The 22,332-nt window shown below is 37.6% G+C and overlaps 1 protein-coding gene across 2 annotated transcripts in view; it reads right to left on the reverse strand.

Moving 5' to 3' along the window:
- Positions 1 to 7,622: 7,622 nt before the first annotated feature.
- Positions 7,623 to 22,332, reverse strand: part of ZNF112 (zinc finger protein 112) — a 32,187-nt gene continuing 17,477 nt past the window's right edge. For both annotated transcript variants that reach the window (XM_055369665.2, XM_004060920.5), the window contains 3 exons: positions 21,564 to 21,690; positions 17,608 to 17,703; positions 7,623 to 10,999 (listed from right to left, as the gene is read on the reverse strand). In XM_055369665.2, the coding sequence (XP_055225640.1) occupies positions 8,496 to 10,999; positions 17,608 to 17,703; positions 21,564 to 21,690 (2,727 nt within the window). In that variant the 3' untranslated portion in view covers positions 7,623 to 8,495. The remainder of the gene's footprint in view (positions 11,000 to 17,607; positions 17,704 to 21,563; positions 21,691 to 22,332) is intronic.

The following is a 22,332-nucleotide window of genomic DNA, read 5'->3' on the forward strand; positions in this document are numbered from 1 at the left end:
AACAAGACTAATTTGACTTCTTCCTTTCCAGTTTGGATGCCCTTTAATTTCTCTGGGAACTGGAGTGCTAAAGTTTTCTCAGTGTTCCTCCCACCTAATTGTTCTATGCAGGATTTCCAGTACTATATTGAATAAAGGTGGTGAGATTAGGCATCCTTGTCTTTTTCAAGATCTTAGAGGAAAGGCCTTCAATTCTTCCCTGTCAGCACAATGTTAGCTGTGGGCTTGTCATATACAACTTTTATTATTCTGAGGTATGTTCCTTCTACACCCAGTTTGATGAGGATTTTTATCATAAAGGGATGTTAAATTATATTGAATGTTTATTTTTAGCATCTATCGAAATAATCAGATGGTTTTTCTTCTTGGTTCTGTTAGTGTGACGTATCACACTTATCAGTTTGCATATACTGGATCATCCTTGCATCCTTGGGATGAATCCCATTTGATCATGGTGAATGATCTTTTTAATATGTTGGTGAATGATCTTTTTAATATGTTGCTGAATTCAGTTTGCTAGTATTTTGTTGAGAATTTTTGCATCTATGTTCACCAGTGATAATGTCCTGCAGTTTTTTTTTCCATTGTGTCCTTTTCTGGTTTTGGTATCAGGATACTGTTGGCCCCATAGAATAAATTTGGAATTATTCCCTTCTCTTCAATTTTTGTGAAGAGTTTGAGTAGAATTGGTATTAGTTCTCTAAATGTTTGGTAGAATTTAGCAGTGAAACCATTAGGTCATGAGTTTTTCCTTGATAGGCGACTTTTTATTATGGCTTCAATTTCATTATTTGTTACTGGTTTATTGAGGTTTTCTATTTCTTCATAGTTCAACTGTGGTCGATTGTCCAGAAATTTATTCATTACTTCTAGGTTTTTATTCATTTCTTCTAGGTTTTCCAAAGTGTATCATTGTTCATCACAGTCTCTAATGATTCTTATTTCTAATGATTCTTATTTCTGTGGTCTCAGTTGTTAAGTCTCCTTTTTCATTTCTGATGTTATTTACTTGGATCTTCTTTCTTTCTTGGTTAGTTTAGCCAAAGGTTTGATGATTTCTGTTTATCTTTTTAAAATCCCAACTTTTCTTTCATTTATCTTCTGTATTCTTCTTTCATTCTCAATTTTATTTATTTCTGCTCTGATCTTTATTTATTTTCTTCTACTAATTTTGGATTTGGTTTGTTCTTACTTTTTTAGTTCCTTGAGGTGCATCATTGGGTTGTTATTTGAACTCTTTTTACCTTTTCGATATATGTTTGTTGCTATAAACCTCTAAGTTTTGCTTTGGCTGTATCCCATAGATTTTGGCATGTTGTATTTCTATTTTCATTGTTTCAAAAAATGTTTAAATTTCCTTCTTAATTTCTTCATTGCCCCACTGGTCATTCAGGAGCATGCTGTTTAATTTCCATGTTGTTTGTGAAGCTTCCAATGTCCTTTTTGTTATTGATTTCTAGTTTAATTATACTGTGGTCAGAAAAGATACTGAATATAATCTCTTCTTTTTTTTTTAATTTGTTGAGATTTGTTTTGTGGCCTAAGATATAGTCTATTCTGGACAATGTTCCATGTACTGATGAAAAGAATATCTATTCTGCAGCAATTGGGTGAAATGATCTGTAAATGTCAGTTATGTCTATTAGGTCTAGTGTGTGACCTAACTTCAATGTTTCTTTGTTGATTTTCTGTCTGGATGATCTGTCCATTGCTGACAGTGGGATGTCAAAGTCTCCTACTATTATTATTTTGCCATATATCTCTTCTTTTCGATCTATTAATGTTTGCTTTATAAACTTGGGAGTTCTGGTGTTGAATGCATAGATATTTATAATGGTTATATCATCTTGCTGAATTGACCCATTAATCATTTTATAGTGACCTTATTTGTCTTTTTTACAGTCTTTGATTTGTAGTCTATTGTATCTTATACAAGTATAGCTACTCCTGCTCTTTTTTCATTGCCTGTTGCAAGCTATGTCTTTTTCCACCCCTTCACTTTTAGACTATGTGTATCTTTACAGGTGAAGTGGGTTTCTTGCAGGCAGCATATAGTTGGGTCTTGTTTCCTATCCATTCAGCCACTTTATGTCTTTTAATCAGAGGATGAGTCAATTTACGTTGAGTGTTATTATTGATTAGTAAGGACTTACTACTGCCATTTGTTGCTTGTTTTCTAGTTGTTTTGTAACTCCTCCCTTTCTTTCTTCCTTTCTTACTGTCTTCTTTTTTTGCTTAAATATTTAAGAGTCTTCATTTTTCTGTCTTCCTTTGTGGTTAAGTGACAGTATGTTTTAATTTGTTGCTTTTTACTTTTAGTGAATCTATTATAGGTTTTTGTAATGTGGTTACCATAAAGCTTACAAAATACATTTTATAGACATAACAGGTTATTTTAAAGAGATGACAACTTATCTTAGATTACAAATAATAGAAACAAAGAAAAATGAAAAGAAGAAACACTTCTACACTTAACTCCCATCCGTCCCACCTTTTGATTTTTGGTTGTCTCAATGTACATATTTTTATATTACCTATTTCTTAACAAATTGCTCTTGCTATTATTCTTTTTGATAGATTTCTTTTGGGCTACATACTAGTTATGAGTGGATTGCACATCACAATTACAATACTATTCTTGGTTTGTCTGTGTACTTAACTTTACCACTGGGTTTTACAGTTTCAAAAGCTTTCATTTTGCACATTAGTAGCTTTTTCTTTCACATTGGAAACTCCCTTGAACCTTTCTTAGAAGTCTGTTGTGGTAAATTCTCTCATCTTTTGTTTATCTTGGAAAGACTTTATCTCTCCTTCATATTTGAAGGATAACTTTGCTAGATACAGTATTCTTGGATGATAGTTTTTTTTTTTTTTAATTTCAGCACTTTGAAAATGTCTCTGCACTTCCTCCTGGCCTATATGGCTTCTGTTAAGAAGTCTTTTGCCAGATGAATTGGAGCTCCTTTATATGTCATTTGCTTGTTTTTTTTTTTTTTTTTTGCTGCTTTTATAATTCTTTCTCCTTGACCTATGAGAGTTTATTATACGCTTTGGGGTAGTCTTAGTTGGGTCAAATCTGTTTGCTGTTCTATGATTTCCCTGTACCTGGATATTCATCTCTTTCTTAAATTTTGGAAAGTTTTCTGTTATTTTGTTGAATATACTTTCTACTCCTTGCTCTTGCTCAACTCCCTCCTGAACATCAGTAATTCTTAGTTTTGGTCATTTGAGGTATTTTCTATCTCCTTCAGTCAATATTTGCTCTTTTTCTTTCTCTGTTCTCTTCTGACTGTGTATTCACAAATAGCCTGTCTTGGAGCTCACTGATTCTTTCTTCTGCTTGATACATTCTGCTGTTGAGAGCCTCTAATGGATATTCCAGTGCAGCAAACATATTTCTCAGTTCTAAGATTTCTGTTTGATTTTAAAAAATTATTTTATTCTCTGTTCAGGTTCTCTGATACATTTCTGAATTGCTTTTCTGTGTTATCTTGGAGATCACTGAGTTTCCTTAAAACAGCTCTTATGAAGGCTTGGTCAGAGAGTTCACATATCGTCTTCCTGTTAGGATCAGTCACTGGTTCCTTGCTTTGTCCATTTGTGGGACGCCATGGCTCCCTGTTTGCTGTTGTTGCTTATGGATGTGTGTCTATCTTTGCATCGAGTGATTATACATTCCACTCTTCTCTGTCTGGCTGGTTTTGTTTTTCATTGGATATGGCTCCCTAGAGATTCTTTATATTTTACCTGTTGATTTTCTCCTTTCCTGTTAGGTTACTGACTCCTTTTTGGTACTAGATGGCATATTAACTCCAGGTTTGCCTCAGTTCTAGTAAATAATCATAGTGCCACCCATCCCAAAAGGGGTAGGTCCCATAGGGGATATCCTAGTTGTAAGAAAGCTGGCTAGTGGTTCATGATTGGGGACCTACAGTATAGTGATGCTGAACAGCCACTCTGATTGTTGTCTCCTTTGGCTGAGTTGCAGAGTAGAGTTTCCATGACGGGGACAGTATTCCCACCTCCCTCCTCTGTCTCCGGCTGTCCTCAGGGATATTTCTCTCTTCAGTTACTCCTGATGCTTTCTGTGGGTTGAGTCAGGGACAAGTCTCCTGCCAGAGAACCCAAGATGGTGAGGAGGCTGGTTGTCCACCTTGATTAACTTTTTCCAGTATAGAAACTGTGAGACAGGAAAGTTTTCCACAGTCTTGGCGCCAGGCAGATTAGGGGGAAAGGCACTGTGGATAGGAAAGTCCACTTCTCTTACCATCTGCTCAGTTTTTTTCACTTATTTGTGTCCTCAGGAACTGTCTCCTTCTATTTGAGTTCTGGGATATTGCTGGTGATAATCTTGGTGCTGTATATTTGTCTTTAGTTTTCTACTGAAAGGAGTGAAGTCAGCTTGCTTCCACATTGCTATTTTTGGAACCAGAATTTAATTTCTACTACTGATTTATGAGTTGTACTTTAAAAAATTCTTAAATGGTTACTCTAGGCTTAAAATATATTCCTGTATTTTTTCACAGTCTATCTTCAAATCATATTGTGCCAATTCATGTATAGAGTACAACCATATACCTCTAATTTCTGCTAGTATATTTCTAATTTCTGTCTTCCCTGTTTTGCAGTGTTCTTACGAAACATCTTCCTTTTGTATGTCCTCTAAATTCATAAAACCTCATTCCTAATTTTGCTTTACTGAATTATATTTTGGAGTAATAAAAATAAAAATTATTTTACACTTAAAATGATTGAAATAACTATTTTCATAGTTATGTCTTTTGGTAGATCCAAGTCTATTTCTGGTATGCTAAATATCTCTTACAGTGCAGGTCTGCTAACAGTGAATTCTATCAGCTTCTGTTCATCTGAAAATGTCTTTATTTTGCATACCTTCTGAAAGATTTTTTCCACCAGGCTTAGATTTTTGATTGATCATTTTTTTTATTGTTGTTTCTAAATGTTAAAGATGTAACTCCATTGTCTTTTGCTTGCATGGTTTGTGATGATAAGTCTGATGTTTTTCTCACTCTGCTTCTTATATGTAATGTGTCCCTTTCCTCTGTCTGCCATTAGTATTTTCTTTGCACTGTCCATCCATTTTTAGCTATTGGCCAATAATACCTCTAGTTTTGTTCTTTTTTTAAAAAAATACTGCTTTGGTATTCTGACGTTCTTGAATCTGGGTGAAGTCTTATTATTTTTGGAAAATTCTCAGCCATTATCTCTTTAAATATCTTTTCTTCCCATTCTCTCCTCCGACCCTGGGTTTCCAAGTATGCAAATATTAGATTCTGCAATGTTGTCCTATTTGTATTGTTTTCTTCACACTTTTTGTGTTTTAGTTTGCATGATTTCTATTGACCTACATTCAAGTTCTGACACTTTTCTCAACTATGTTGAGCCTACTCATAAGTCCTTCAAAAGCGTTCTGATAAAAGTAAAAGCAGTAGCATAAATTTTCTTTTCCTAGCACTTCCCATTTGACTATCAAATTTTACTGAAATCCCTATCTGCTCATGCATATTATCTGCCCTTTCACTGGAGTCTTTAGCACATCAATCAGTTATGTAAAATTCCCTAATAGTTCCAAAATATGGTTATCTATAAGTGTGGTTTTATTGATTGGTCTGCTATCTATTGGCAGAAGATTGTTCTCAACTTTTGATCTTGTGTTTTTAAAATAAAATGCCAGATAACATACACAAAACAGCAGAGACTGAAGACAACATTATTTTTTGCCTAAAACTGGGCACACATGTTCTGCTAGGATGTCAGGGTGGAGTGCTGAATTAATCTGGTCAGGAATTAAGCTGGAATTGGGTTTTGTTGTTGCAATATTTATCTTAGTTGTACCATGGCTTCAAATTTCTCTAGTGTTACCTTGTGCTTAGGGTGGGAACTGGAGTGCTAAAGTTTTCTCAATGTTCCTGTTGCCCCATCCTCAGCTTTTGGCCATCCCTTGGCACCAGGGCCACAGAAGGATTCTCCATGTTCTTCCCTTTTCTCACGGTAGCCTGCTGTTGCTTCTCACTAGGAATAGGCTAGGGGACCAGCGGTGTCCTTTGTTGTCTTGGTTAGTCTCAGTTGTTAGTGGGAATTGGAGTGTCAGAGATTCTATGCATTTTGGGGAGCCAGAACCACACAGGACTAAAATGGTACAGAATATCTCTTCCTTCGGCTGTGAATAAGAAAGCAGGTGATGCTGCTATATTGTGAACAACATGAAGACAAGAATTCACAAGAAAAGAGAGGTGAGAGAATTAAAAGAAAGCAATATAAAATCCCCCTACCTTACCCAGACCCTAGTCTTACACTATCTGTATCTTTTCATTTATATGAACTAAGAAACAGTTTTGGTTTAGGCAACTCTAAATTTTCTGTTACTTAGAACTAAAAGCATTCCAATTGATAAAACCACCATGAGCTCTCCCCTGTAAGTGATGATATCAAAGACATGCTTTAGAAGCCCTGGATTTCTGATGATACTGTGCAACTTGAACCAGCACCTCGAAAGCCAAGTTATGCCAGTGCTTTGGTCACCATATTCATCCAGCAAGGGGAAATCTGATGGAAAAGCCGTGAGCATCAATTTATAAAACTGGATTGCACTAGGACATCCTAGGCAACATGGATTTTGAGACCTAAGGAAATTTCACAGAAATATAAAGTTACTGGACACCTAATTTATCTGTATTCTCAAAAATCCAGGAAATTTTAAAAACTAACTTCAGGGGGTTTATTCTTTACTGTTGTTGGTCATAATGTCATACAGTGAAATCAAGCAATCATATCATGAGTTCTTAAGTATAAGAGATAATATATCAATAGCTGTTTACTGCTTTGGTGTAATTGGTAAATGTCCATTATAAATATTTTTAAATAAAGCACAAAAAAACTAAGCCAAAAATTTCTTTCCAGAGAAAACTACTGTGGATATAATAATGAGTAATCTTTCACACATTATCTATAAGCATATATTTGAACATACATGTACACAGGCTTAAATTAGCTGGCTATTATGAACATACAGTCCAGGTTTTTACTAAACAATATGCATGATCCATTCTTGTCATTTTAGAGCTAAATCATACTTTCTGTAGATCCATAGTATAGAACATACAGAAACTTACCCAAATTCATATTGATGGACATTTACTTCCAGCTTAAAACATTACTATCATTTTAAAATCCTTCCTTACTGCTAAAATTGCTTAATTATAAATTACTGTTCTATGATTTCCAGATCGGTATGCACATTTTACATTCCGATATATATGGGGGGCTTGATAAGTATTTTGATACATATAGAACGACAAGCTTGTATTTTTCACTTTCACCAACAAAATGCATCATTCTTGAAGACAGACACTAGCAAGTAAATGGCAACCCTATCCTACTAGTCAATACATTGATAAATATGCTTAGAAAAATTCAAGATTTTCCCCCTTTTTTTGTGTGTGAGTGGGAGAAGTATGGGAATGGAAAACTTGACAAAATTAAAATCTTTCAAACTTGACCCTGCTTAAGGAGGTGTGGATTGGACAAAGGCTACAACATTTAGAAATCAGTCAGATCAAATGGACTTTTAGAGAAATATGGAGAATAAAAAAACCCAAGTATTGTGATTTTGACATTTATTAAAAAGTATTTGTCATCAGTAACCATTTTGGATACTTGCATATATTACAGTAAAACTATGCCTTAATTCACAGGGCAGGAGTAGAAAATCAATTACGTAAAATACAGTGTTCCATTTTTGCAACATTAACCAGAAACATTATCAGTTTGTACTGATATTTAAAGTGCATACATGTGTACATATACACACACACAAAGCTAAACTTCAGCAGATGGTATAATGTATAGAGATCAAACGTTAAGAAATGCAGCACATCTCTGCTCAAGATGGAACAAAGGGTGGGAACTAACCCCAATAGGGTTACAACCAAATTAACGTTATTTCAGATCATCATAATGCTTATCGTTCTACATTTCAAATATTTACTTGAAATGATTTTATTAAGATTACTTGCAGGATTTCTCCTCCAAATACATTTTAAGTTTTAAAAAATGCCTTAAAAATTTCAAACCTTTTACCTTTACATACTTTTAGTTATTTAGCAAAAAGTACTGAGCACCTACATTGCGTTATGAAATGTCCTAGTTTTGTAGACTAGCAATGAACAAAGTCCCTTCTCTTACCAAGCTTACATTCTAGAGAACATGGATTTAGGCATGCTCATCACTGTACTTTTATTAAATTCCTGACCATACTCATATTTTATAAGCCTTAGCTCCTGTGCAATGACTGATGTTAAAGTTCTAACAAAATCCCTCGTGAAATCCCTCTCATTAAATGTCTCTGTTGTGTGGTATCCTGGCCATTATGAATGTTGAAGTTGGGCAGAAACATTACATTTTAATTTTTAAAAATTCTTTTTCTACTGAAAGAACTCTAGTGACTGGAAAATTTCAGCTCCCATTTGAGGACTTCAAAACAAAACAGAATCTTCATTTCTGTGTAGATTCTCTGATGAAGGGTAGTCCTTACCATAGTCTTCGCTTTTATAGAATTTATCACTACTGTGGACTCTTTGATGAATGAGAAGACCTGAGCTCCAACGGAAACCCTTACCACATGCATCACATTTATATGGTTTCTCTCCTGTGTGGACTCTCTGGTGAGCCTGAAGATTTGATCTCTGACTGAAGCCCTTTCCACATACCTCACATTTGTATGGTTTCTCTCCTGTGTGGACTCTGTGATGGGCTTGAAGACTTGAATACCCACTGAAACCCTTACCACACTGTTCACATTTATAGGGTCTCCCTTCCGCATGAACCCTTTGGTGTGCTTGAAGGCGTGAACTCTCACTGAAACCCTTTGTACACACCTCACATTTGTATGGTTTCCCTCCTGTGTGAACCCTCCGATGTGCTTCAAGGCGCGAACTCTGACTAAAGCCCTTCCCACACATCTCACACTTATACGGTTTCACTCTAGTGTGGACTCTCTGATGACCTTGAAGATATGCTCTCTGACTGAAGCCCTTTCCACATACCTCACATATATATGGTCTTTCTCCAGAATGGACACTCTGATGACTCTGAAGGTATGATCTCTGACTGAAACTCTTACCACACTCATCACATTGGTATGGCTTCTCTCCCGTGTGGACCCTCTGATGGGCCAAAAGTGTTGAGGCCTTACTGAAGCCTTTACCACATTCTTCACATTTATAGGGTTTTTCTCCTGTGTGAACCCTCTGATGAATTTGAAGATTAAAGCTCCAACTGAACCCCTTCCCACACTCCTCACATTTGAATGGTTTTTCTCCAGTGTGGACTCTCTGATGGCCTTGAAGGTGTGAACTCCGACTGAAGCCCTTCCCACACTCCTCACACTTGTATGGTTTTTCTCCAGTGTGAACTCTCTGATGGCCTTGAAGGTATGAATTTCGACTGAACCCCTTCCCACATTCCTCACATTTATAAGGTTTTTCTCCAGTGTGGACTCTCTGATGGGCTTGAAGATATGAACTCCGACTGAATCCCTTATCACATTCCTCGCATTTATAAGGTTTCTCTCCTGTGTGGACTCTCTGATGAACATTCAGAACTGATCTATGATTGAAACCTTTGCCACATATATTGCATTTGTATGGCTTCTGTCCAGTGTGGACTCTCTGATGATCTTTAAGTTTTGAGCTCCAGTTGAAGCCATTCCCACACTCCTTATGCGGTTTCTCTCCAATGTGAATTTTTGGATGACCTTGAAGATATAAATTATGGCTGAAGCTGTTACTACACACATAGCGTTTATATGGTTGTTCCTTAGTGTGGACTATCTGAAGGTCCTGAAAATGTGAGGCCAGACTGAAGCCATTACCACACTCCTCAGAATTATATGAATTCTCTTCCATATGAACCCTATGCTGAATGTCAAGATTTGAACTACAAATGAAACTCTTTCCATACTCTATATCTGTGTATAGTTTCTCTTCAGCGTGGATTTTTTGATGGACTTGGAGACATGAACTCTGATTAAAGACATTCTCATTTTCCTCATATTCATGGGGTTCATCCCTAGTATGGACCCTAAAAATACTATTAAGGTCTAAGCTATGACTGAAGGCTTTCTCATAAATGTTGTGCCTATAGGACATCTCACCTGTGTGGATAAGTTCATAAGTGTTAAGAGGGGAACAGTGATTGAAGTTCTCACCATATTCACCACATTTGCATGGTTTCTCCTCTGTATGCCCTCTCTGATAGGATTTCAGATGTGAATTCTCAATATCATCTTCTCTCTCAATATTTTGATGAATATGAAGAAGTGAACTATAACTACAGCCCTTTCCACATGAACTGTATGTATAGGGCTTCCCTTCCAAGTGGAACTGCTGATGAACTTCAGAGCTGGAGTCATTACTGAAGGCTTTTCTATACCCAGTACATGGATAGGGCTTCTCCTCTGTTTGAATTGACTCCTGATTAAGTAATGATACCTTCATGATATCTTCTCCACAGTCATGGCAGCTGTAGTTTTCTTTTCTGTGTACTTCCAGTTTATCATTGTGATGTGAGAGCCAACTGACACTGTCACACTTACAGAAATTATTTTTCATGGAAATTTGCTGACATGTACACTGATAATTATGTGACTCTTTCAGATACATTTTCCTCCAAGAATGATGTGCCCTCCAAGATGGATACTCTTGACTTTTTATATAATTGGAGCCATTCCCTATATGAGTCAATATATAGTTCTCATCTTCAGAAATCTGAACTGGTACTCCTGCCCAAACCTGGCCGAGGGAATTACCTTGTTCTTGCAACTGAGAATTCTTCCCTTGAAAAACTTTCAGGAAATCTTGACACCTGATTAACCCACCTGCACTTTGTTGCCAGGTCTGACGGGAGGAAAGCTCTTTGGGGGAAAGGTAGCTTACTGTTACTTCCTGAATACTCTCCATCTTTTGTTGATTCTTCCTTCCTATAAGGATAAAGAGAATTCAGATGTGCACGAGTGAATGCTTTATTCAAGAGATTTGAAGATTTTACACTTAGGTCATAACATGAAACTTGAAAGAACCAGAGGAAAATTCATGCCACTATTTCTAAGAATACTTAGAAAATATTTCTTCTTTGGCTATACCAGTTACAGGTTGAGTATTCTCAATCCAAAAATCTGAAATGTGAAATGCTCCAAAATCCAAAACTTTTTTAACGTTCTACATGATGTTCAAAGGAAATACTCATTGGAGCATTTCAGATTTCTGATTAGGGATGCTCAACTGGTAAGTATAATGCAAATACTCTAAAATCTGAAAACATTTGAAATACAAAACACTTCTGGTCCCAAGCATTTTGGAGAAGGGATATTCAACCTACATACAAATAGCATCTACATAATTCAGGATATCCGATGCCTCAAAATCAGGACTTTGCAGCGCGACCTGGACATCGAACATGATGGCTGTGTTCAAAAGGCTTAGTAAAACCATAAACATGGCTGGGCATGGTGGCTCATGCCTGTAACCCTAGCACTTTGGGAGGCCAAGTCGGGTGGATCACCTGAAGTCAGGAGTTTGACACCAGCCTGGCCAACATGGTGAAATCCCATCTCTACTAAAAGTACAAAAATTAGCCAGGCGTGGTGGTGCACACCTGTAGTCCCAGTTACTGAGGAGGCTGAGGCAGGAGAATAACTTGAACCCATGAGGCGGAGGTTGCAGTGAGCTAAGATCATGCCACTGCACTCCAGCCTAAGCAACAGAATGAGATCCTGTCTCAAACGAAACAAAACAACACAACTATAAACATGTTATCATGGATTAATCATGGGTTTCCAGGAGATCTGAAGGGGAAAACAGGATGTTCTTAAATCTGAAAAAATATAGTTGCAAATGGACAAACGCCTTTTGTCCTAATAAGTTTTTCTTTTTTGTCTGGCACATAAACATGATAATGTTGTTCATTTGTAAGGGTACTGTGTGTGTTAAATGATATGCTGAAGAAGGTAAACACAGACCTTTATGTTTGAGGCATCACATATCTTGTCACTAATGAGCTATTTATCCTCATGAGAATAATAAGCTCTTCTGAGTCCCTGTAGGCCATTACAGATTTTAACTCTTTTCAAAAGATATTTCACAATTATCAATGGCCATGGTGTAGGTCAAAATGTGAAAGACTGTGACTGAATTCAACTAAAAAAATCAGAAAAAAATTATGGCACCTGTAGGTGTCCTCTGAGGTGCTCATTAGCCATGAACAGAACTCAATGAATACTGACTTTTGCTTGTGCCATTTTACTGGAAAATTATGTTAATGTTTAGGAAATTTGAGGCACCAGAAAGGGTTGAAGACAGGATATTTGGGTAGAAATAGTTACCTAGTTATTAAAGCTCAGATTATAAGCAGACAGCAGATCTTCATATACTAGTGACAAATATCCTCCCTAAGGACAACTGGTTAAACAGGGTTGAATTAATAACATGCATTCTTCTAACACTTAGAAGTAGATTAAGTCTCTATAATATCCAGAAGAAAAGCAGTAAAAGGGATGTTTTTTCATGAATATTACCCTCAAACATAATTCTGCCTTATTTCTTTGTGTTTGTCTGCCTCTCCACACTGGAATGTATTATCCATGAAAACAAACACTGTTTTGTGCACTGCATTCCTTTCACTGCCAAGTGAACAGTAGTTGCTCAATAAACATTGATGAATAAATCATAGTTTGAGTTGCTCTCACTCATAGAACTAAAAGAGCATGTAATGTAGCTTTTTAAATGGGAAAGGAACTGGTGATGGTGGCAACTTTGCTGGAAAGCTGAAAGGCTATAGGAGACGTAGGGTGACAATTCAGAGTGATACTGCTGATGAGAAAAGCAAAGGTCACAAGAATCTTCTGTGGATGAAATAAAAATGTAAGATCAAAAAGACCCATAGGCAGGGCCTGTGGATTGAGTCTTTCTCATTTTTAAAGTAACTTTTTAAATGGTATAACTGTGAGCCAGGCATGGTGACGCAATCCTGTAGACCCAGCTACTCAGAAAGCTGAGGCAGGAGAAATGCTTGAGCCCAGGCATCTGAGGATGCAGTGACCTATTAATATAATCACACCTGTGAATAGCCACTGCAAATCCAGCCTGGGCAGCATGGCAAGACTCTGTCTCAAAAAAACCCAAAATGGTGTAATTTTTCTTGAACAAAATCTTACCCGTAAGCCCTACCCTATCCCAACTTTAAAAAAAGGGAAAAAGAAAAGGCCACACTGATGAATCTGTGTCACTAGGCTCTGGGGCAGCACACTGATTGTGGGATAACACTTCAAGGTATATCAGTAGGTATGCACCTTGGTACTTTAAAAGCACATTTACTGATGTCTTTGCCTTCTCAAAAGTGAAGCTTTCAGTTATTATAATGATATTTTATCATATAATGATGAAATGAAGGGATATATTATAGGAGGCATATCAGATAAAGTATATAGCTTATATGTGAGAAGTTTGAGCTTCCAGCTAGGGTTAATCATAATCCTTGTAGTTTTGTTTTACTATTATAAAAAACACTCAATATACATCCATAAAGATACAGTTTAATATGTCCTGTCTTTTGGGACTGATGTAGTGGCTTGAGAACATGAAAGCAGCTTGTTAGTCAAAACCCAATTTCTTACAAAGCAACTGTTTCAATGCAAATTAGTACATAATTCATGATATAAAAATCTCTCAAATATATGAGATTAAAGTTTCTCTCTGAGCAGTGGGTTTTGCAATGTTAAGGACATAGAGGGAGAAAAAAAATAAAAGGTCATTTCACTTTGTTTCACACTCTTCTAAAAAAGACCACACATGTAACAACATTAATTTCCTTTAGTCAATGGTACAGACCGAAACACCTTGTTACTTTATTTAAATAACTCAACATTTAAGTTCTATTTCAATATCAATTGTAGAATGGTAATAAGAAATTGTGTTAAGTTTATAAATGAACTTTATTTGATGGAGAAAATAAGCATGACAAAAGATGCCGAAGACATCATTTGAGGTAAGAAGGTTGAGAATTTATTACATCTTCATAGCAATCCTGCTTTAGCACTTAGAGGTTGAGAAAGTCAATGATTCAAGCAACCCAAATTGATCAATTCAATAACAAAGGTGCTATATTTGTCATAAAGACAAGTAATTCCTTTGAATTTAATAGTTAGCTATAATGAACTCAGAGAAAAAAAATCTTTGTTTATGTCTTCTTCTTCTTCTTCTTTAATAAAAGCTAAGTGAGAACATCAGCTCAGGTAACCCAGGCTGAGATCACCTTCCATTCTTACTTTGCTTTTAGATAGAGACAACACAAGGTATAGTGGTAACAATGTTTTGATCACAAATATTTAAGCTGCTGTGCTGACTCCTTTCTTAACCACTGATATGGTTTCGCTCTGCATCCCCACCCAAATCTCATGTTGAATTGTAATTCCCAATGTTGGAGTTGAGGCCTGGTGCGAGGTGATTGGATCATGGGGGTGCTTTCTAATGGTTTAGCACCATGCCCCAAGTGCTGTCTCGTGATAGAGTTCTCAAGAGATCTGGTTGTTTGAAAGCATGTAGCACTTCCTGCCCTCTTTCTCTTCCTCTTTCTCTGCCATGTAAACATGCCTCCTTCCCCTTCACCGTCCACCATAATTATAAGTTTCCTGACGCCTCCCCAGCCATGCTTCCTGTATAGCCTATGGAACCGTGAGTCAATTAAACCTCTTTTCTTTATAAATTACCCGGTCTCAGGTAGTTCTTTACAGCAATGGGAGAATGGATGAATAAAGAAAATTGGTACCAGAAAAGTGGGGCATTGCTATAAAGATACCTGAAAATGTGGAAGTGACTTTGGAAACAGGTAATGGGCAGAGGTTGTAATAATTTGGAGGGTTCAGAAGAAGATAGGAAGATGAGGGAAAGTTTGGAACCTCCTACAGAATTGTTACATGGTTTTGAACAAAATACGGATAGTGATATGGACAGTGAAGTCCAGGCTGAGGTGGTCTCAGATGGAGATGAGGAAGTTATTGGGGACTGGAACTGGTGATATATTTAGATATATTTAGGTTTGTAAATGCATTTATACATTTTCCCAACATTGGTGCTATGCTTTAGCAAAGAGACTGGCAGCATTATGCCTCTGCTCCAAAGATCTGTGGAACTTTGAACTTGATAGGGATGATTTAGGTTATCTGGTGGAATAAATTTCTAAGCAGCAAAGCATTCAGGATGTGGTCTGGCTGCTTCTAACAGCATATGCTCATATTTATGGGCAAAGAGATTATCTGAAACTGGAACTTATATTTAAAAAAGAAGCAGAGCATAAAAATTTGAAAAATTTGTAGCCTGATCATGTGGTAGAAAAGAAAAACCAATTTTCTGGGGAGAAATTCAAGGCTGCAGAAATTTGCCTAAGTAAAGAGGAGCTGAATGTTAATAGCCAAGACAATGGGGAAAATGCCTCCAGGGCATTTCAGAGCCAGTGTTGGCAGTCCCTCTGACCATAGGCCTGAAGTCCTAGGAGGGAAAAATAGTTCTGTGGCTCAGGCCCAGGGCCCTGCTGTTTTCTACAGCTGAAGGACACGGCACCCTGCATTGTAGCTGCTCCAGTTCCAGCCATGGCTAAAAGGGGCCAAGGTATAGCTCAGGCCATTGCTTCAGAGGGTGCAAACCCCAAGCCTTGGCAGCTTCCACGTGCTGTTGGGCCTGTGGGTGTGCAGAGGGCAAGAGCTGAGGCTTGGGAACCTCTGCCCAGATTTCAGAGGATTTATAGAAACACCTGGATGTCCAGGCAGAAGTCTGCTGCAGGGGTAGAGCCCTCATGGAGAACCTCTACTAGGTCAATGGAGAAGGGAAATGTGGGGTTGGAGCCCCCAGAGTCCCCACTGAGGCACTGCCTAGTGGAGCTGTGAGAAGAGGGCCACCGTCCTCCAGACCCCAGACCCACCAACAGCTTGCACCATGTGCCTGGAAAAGATGCAGGCACTCAATGCCAGCTCATGAAAATAGCCAAGTGGGCTATACCCTGCAGGGCCACAGAGGCAGAGATGCCCAAGGCCTTGGGAGCTCATCCCTTGCATCAGCATGGCCTGGATGTGAGACATGGAGTCAAAGGAGATTATTTTTTAACTTTGAGATTTAATGACTGCCCTGCTGGGTTTCAGACTGGCATGGGGCCTGTAGCCCCTTTGTTTTGCCTGATTTCTCCCTTTCAGAATGGGGGCATTTACCCAAAGGCTGTAGCCCCATTGTATCTTGGAAGTAACTAGTTTGTTTATTAGAATATTATGCATCCATTAAAAAAACAAGAGTTATAATCTTAGACTGGGAGGGATTTCCCCAAGGTAACGACAAAGAAGAAAAATTAACATATTAAAAATAAGAATGTACATAACAAATTTTTACATTAATATGAGGTATATGATCATGTTAGTATAGCTAAAAAAATTAAGGTATTTTAAAAGGTGACATTATGTTCCAGCTGACAGTATCAGGAAGGTAGACTGGCACAGCATGGCCTCGGCCTGTTTTTGTACAACCCAGGAGCCAAGAACGCTTTCTACATTTTTAAAGTGGTGTAAGAAAAACAAAGACTGTGACAAAGAGCACATGTGGCCAGGAAAATCTAAAGTATTTACTACTGGGACCTTTAGGGAAAAAGTTTAACTCCTACTCTCAAGGGTACCATGTAGGACCCTGAATCTTAACCAAGATGGAAACAAACCATTATAGAAGTGAGTTAATTTGTTTTGAATTTTCTGTTGACTCTTTCTTCTTATCCAGCAGCATCCTTAGCTACACAGTTGCGATGGTGGCTTTTGATGTCAGTCTTGAGGACTCAAGAAACTATCAAAATGTTTGGATTCACATAAATGTCCAACTTGAAAATTCTACTTTAAGACTGTGGCTATGTCAAGAGATTGTTTGGGTGTGAGAGTATGGGACAGAATGGGAGGATAAGAAGCTGGACATATGAATACAAGGGTGTCTCACTTGAAAATGCTGCATGAGGAAGACCAGTTATAATGTTGGCATTGGTCATTTTTGATACTTACTTTAGCTGATTGGCTATTCTTATCTTTTAGGATTAATGGCTACCCATCTATGAATACCCAAGTACAGCTAAGCAGTTAAAACAGGCATCCATCAGATGAGAAACAGTATTCTAGAATACCCTTCAATTACACAGATTTATTCTACACCTATTAGCTGCCTCAGGGTGAATTGAAGAGAGCAAAGATCATGCATCTATTACCCAATTCATTCAGAGAGAAAAGCAAGTCAAGGAAATTGACACAGAAGCATAATTGAGAGGTCTGAGGGGGCAATCATGGGGCAGTGCCTCTGAAACAGACTGAATGAGCAAAAACAAACAATGGTAGGTGAATATGGAAAGTGAGAAGAGGTTGAGGGGACAGATACCTTAGGACCTAATAGACCACTTTAAACTTACTATGTGTGAAATGGGGAGCCACAGGAAAGTTTAAACAGAGAAGTGATGTGTTCTGACTCATGTTCTAGAAGGGGCTCCCTGGCTGCTGTGTTCCTGCAGCACAGTTCTCACCTGAACATCCATCTCTTGGGGTTTCTGTCTCCACCATCAAAAGCTTTTCTTCTCTCTCCAGCTGGGATATTAGGTCTGGCTTGAAGGGCTGATGTGCTGTAAAGAAGGAAAGGAGAGCAAAAGTTTTTAAGTTTGATGACATTCAATTGGTCAAAACTAGACAAAAAGGTATACACAGACAAGTGTGACTCTCTCCCACATCCCTTCCACCCTGTTACCTTCCACTCACTATAAGAAACTAACTTCATGATTTTCTTTTTTTTTGAAATAGGCTCTCACTTTTCTGCCTGTGCCAGCATGCAGTGGCATGATCACGGCTCACTACAACTGCAGCCTCAACCTCCTGGGCTCAAGCAATCCTCCTACCTGGGCCTCCAGAGTAGCTGGGACCATGGGTGTGCATCATTATGCCCAGCTAAATTTTTTGTAGAGACAGGGTCTCCCTGCGTTGCCCAGGCTGGTCTTGAACTCCTGGGTTCAAGCAATCCTCTTGCCTTGGCCTCTCAAAGTGCTGAGATTACAGGTGTGAGCCACCACGCCTGGCCATTATTTTGATTAAACCTTCCTTCTTGTGTTTCTTCTTATAAAAATAAGTATATATATAAAATATATATATTTTATAAGCTAATACCACATGGCTTATATATATATAAAATATATATATTATATATATAATATATATAATATATAAAAAATATATATTTTATATATAATATATATAAAAGATATATAATATATATATAATATATATAAAATATATATTTTATATGTATAATATATAATATATATTATATATAATATATATATTTTATATATGTATAAAAAATATATATTGTATATGTATAAAATATATATATTGTATATGTATAATATATATATATTTTGTATATGTATAAAATATATATACATTTTGTATATGTATAAATATATATACATTTTGTATATGTATAAAATATATATTATTATGTCTGTACCCACACACTGTCTATTTACTTATTTTACCTTATTTCTTACATGAATTGTAGTATACTATTAATATTCTTTTGGACATGGCTATTTTTAGGGAAAATCCCTAGAAATGGGTTGCTGGGGAAGGGTAAATACCTAGCTTTGTTAGATATTGTCAACTTCCCCTCCCTAAGGGTTGTATCATTTTGCATTCTTCCTTTCAATGCATGAATGTTCTTCATTCCCCACAGCTTTGCCAAAAAACGTATAGTGTTACGTTTTTGAATTTTTGCCAATTTCATGGGTGAGAAATGGCATTTCAGTATAATTGTAATGAACATTTCTTTTGAAATAAACTGAACATCTATTCATATGTATACATATTTCTATGTGTATATACATACACATACACACACACACAGACACACACACACACACACACACACACACACACACCCTACACACCCTAGCTCTATCTCCTGAGACAAAGAAACATAGATCATAGATACTACAGTGACCATACCTAGCATCCAGACTTCGGCATTAAATACCATTCCCCAGTAAAAAAAAAAAAAAAAAAAAAAAGGATAATTCCAGAGCCAAGGCAAAGTAAAGATGAGCACAAAATATTGTGCTCTGCCAATAAAGTAAGAAAGTGCTCAAAAAAAAAAAAAATTGGGGACATGTTACAAGGTCACAGGAGCCAGCTTAAAGAGGCCAAACTTGGGACAATTTTATTATCTACAAAATTACAGTACTAAACTATAAACCTTTAAAAAATTTCACAAATCCCTACAAATAACATTGAATTGATGCTTGAGAAGTGGGGGGCTCTTGTTGACTGCAAGTTTATGCCAGGTGCTGACTGCTAAATGTGAAGGAGGTAAAGTTAGAAAAGTCATCATTTTCTAACTGTCATGGTAAGGACCAGATAAGGCAAGATCATCAGCAGGTGCTTAATCTACAGGAAAATACTTGTGTTACCCTACGATTACAAATGGGGAAAAAAAGCAGTAATTATATAGTGGGGAAACCGCATAACATCATGACTGGGTAATCAAAGTTAACACCACCTTTGAGGGACAGATGACTTCATGTGCCTCCAGATGTGATTCCCTCAAAAGTGCACACTCTACCTACATAGTGTTCCTGCTGCATGGATCATCTGAATCTAATTTTGTGGAATCATTAGAATGTTCTATTAAAAATAAGGGAAGAGGTGATAGTGTTCTTCAAAAATGTTACTGTCATAAAAGGAAAAGAAATTCTGTGGAAATGTTCTAAATTAAAGAAGGCTAAAGAGACAGAACAACTATACTAGACTCTAGATCCTGTTTTGGAGGGAGAAAAATATGCTTTAAAGAATAAAATTAGGCTGGTCGCGGTGACTCTTGCCTGTAATCCCAGCACTTTGGGAGGCTGAGGCAGGTGGATCACCTGAGGCCAGGAGTTTGAGACCAGCGTGGCCAACATGGTGAAACCTCATCTCTAATAAAAATATAAAAATTAGCTGGGTGTGGTGGTAGTTGCCTGTAATCTCAGCTACAGGTGGCTGAGGCACGAGAATCACTTGAATCTGGGAGGCAGAGGATTCAGTGAGCTGAGATTGCACCACTGCACTCCAGCCTGGGCAACAGAGTGAGACTCTGTCTCAAAAGAAAAAATATATATATAAAATTGGCTTTATGGATAAAATTACAGCATAAACGATAGATAAGATAAAAACATTATATCTGTCCTGAGAATAGGTAAGAGAATATTCCTCTTTTTATAAAACAGACTGTGCAGTAAAGGAAAGAATTAGTCTTGTTTAAAGAGAGATCTGGATTTTGCCTTTGGCTTCTGGAGAAGGTAATCGCTAAGTCCCTGGAATATCCTGCCCGATTAGAGTGTCTTTCGTTTACCCAGAAGCCTTGGGCCACACACCAGATAGTTAAACAATGTGATTTATAGTGGGGGCTTTGAGCCATGTGGTATTAGCTTAACCTCTGGAGAAACTGGAATCTAAGAGCAGCCACCCAGGTGGTCAATCATATCTAGGTAACTAAGCTCCAGTAAAAACTCTGGACACCAAGGCTCAAATGAGCCTCTCTGGCTGGCAATGCTCCTTATGTACTGTCACACTTCACTGCTGGGAATTCAGTGCTGTCCACAACTCCACGGAAGATGACAAGTGGAAGCTGACATCTGGAACACTCCTGGACTCTGCCTCCTGGGCCTCTTCCCTAGGCTGACTTTAATCTGATTCCTTTCCCCGTAATGAATCATTAACTGTGAAGACAACTGCTTTCAGTGAGTTCTGTGAGTCCTTCTAGTGAATTATTGAGCCTGAGTGTGGGGCTCAGTACTCTTGGGTCTTGGGGACTCCTAATCTTGCAATTGGTATCAGAGGTGAGAGTGAACTTGGGGACTCCTGAACTCTGTATATACACTGAAGTATTTAGAGAAAAACGGCCATGGTATATTAACTTACCCTCAAGTCGTTCAGAAAAAGATATTATGACTATATATATTTTTTCATATACATACATAAGTATGTATGGAGAGGGAAAGAACATGAACATAAATGATAGAGCAAATAGGGTAAAATGTTATTAGAGGTGAATCCAGGTAGAATCTTGGCAAATCTATATGGGTGTTCTTGTCCTTTTGTAAGTTTTCTGTGAGTTTAAAGTTATTTACCAATATATTGTTTTAAAAAAAAAAACCCTCTAAAAAGTCAAGTTCATCAACAGTTACTGGTGCCCTGAAAAATAAACTTACTAACCTGGAACAACTTACTAAACTGTTTGATGGCAAATCAATGAAGTAGGACCATATTTACTATTCCAAGGATAGACTGGACAAAACCATCAGAAACATCTTGTCTGTGTTGCACAGGGATTATTAGGACTCTCGGGCACCTAATCTCAGAGAATAATTTCAGGGGCTTCAGAGTTTCTAACAATTGAGCACACAAAGACACCCCAGGAGGCTGCCATTGAGTAACTAAGGGCACCTATCCTCACCTACTAAGAGCAGGTTCCTGAAGTTCTCCAGCATCACATCTCGGTACAGCTTCCTCTGGACAGAGTCCAGCAGCCCCAGCTCCTCCTCAGTGAAGACCACAGCAACGTCCTTGAATGTCACCATCTCCTACAATGCCAAACACATGCACACTAAGTTTACAGAAGAAGGGCAGTGCTGAGAAGGCGTAAAGGACTGGAAGCTGTTCTGGAGTCTGGGCAACTTGAGTCAAATTTACATAGTTCTCTTCTGTTTGCCTTCTGTAATGCTAATACCATTCACCAAAAGGGCTGCAAGAAAAGAAATCCTTGCACTTTGAAATTACTTCCTTTTGTTAGCACTTGTAAGTAAGCCTCTGGAACTCGGTTGCACCCTAGGTTACCAATATTTTAAGTTGTATTAATAATGTCATTTGCTCCACAAAAGCTTTAGTTCTAACAGTGACTGATGCTACCTGTTTCTCCTCATTTACACACACACACATCACTTATTTAATTTGTCAAATTTACAGGGTATCAGTCATCCTTACTGCTCAAATATGTAGCTCATCCTCTGTGCTCATCTGGAGACTGTTGCAGTCATGGGCACAGCTCTGGAGCCTGACTGCCTGTGTCTGGATCTGGGTGCTCTGCCCAATGCTAGCTCTATGATCTTGGACAAGTTTCCTATCTTCTCATTTGTATGGTGAAACTTATACCATAGAGTCCTAGTAATAAAATGAGTGACCACATGTAAAGCATTGAAAAACAGCACCTGGCACACAGTAAGTAC

This window comes from Gorilla gorilla, chromosome 20 (assembly GCF_029281585.2).
Source record: "Gorilla gorilla gorilla isolate KB3781 chromosome 20, NHGRI_mGorGor1-v2.1_pri, whole genome shotgun sequence".
Classification (NCBI taxonomy): domain Eukaryota; kingdom Metazoa; phylum Chordata; class Mammalia; order Primates; family Hominidae; genus Gorilla; species Gorilla gorilla.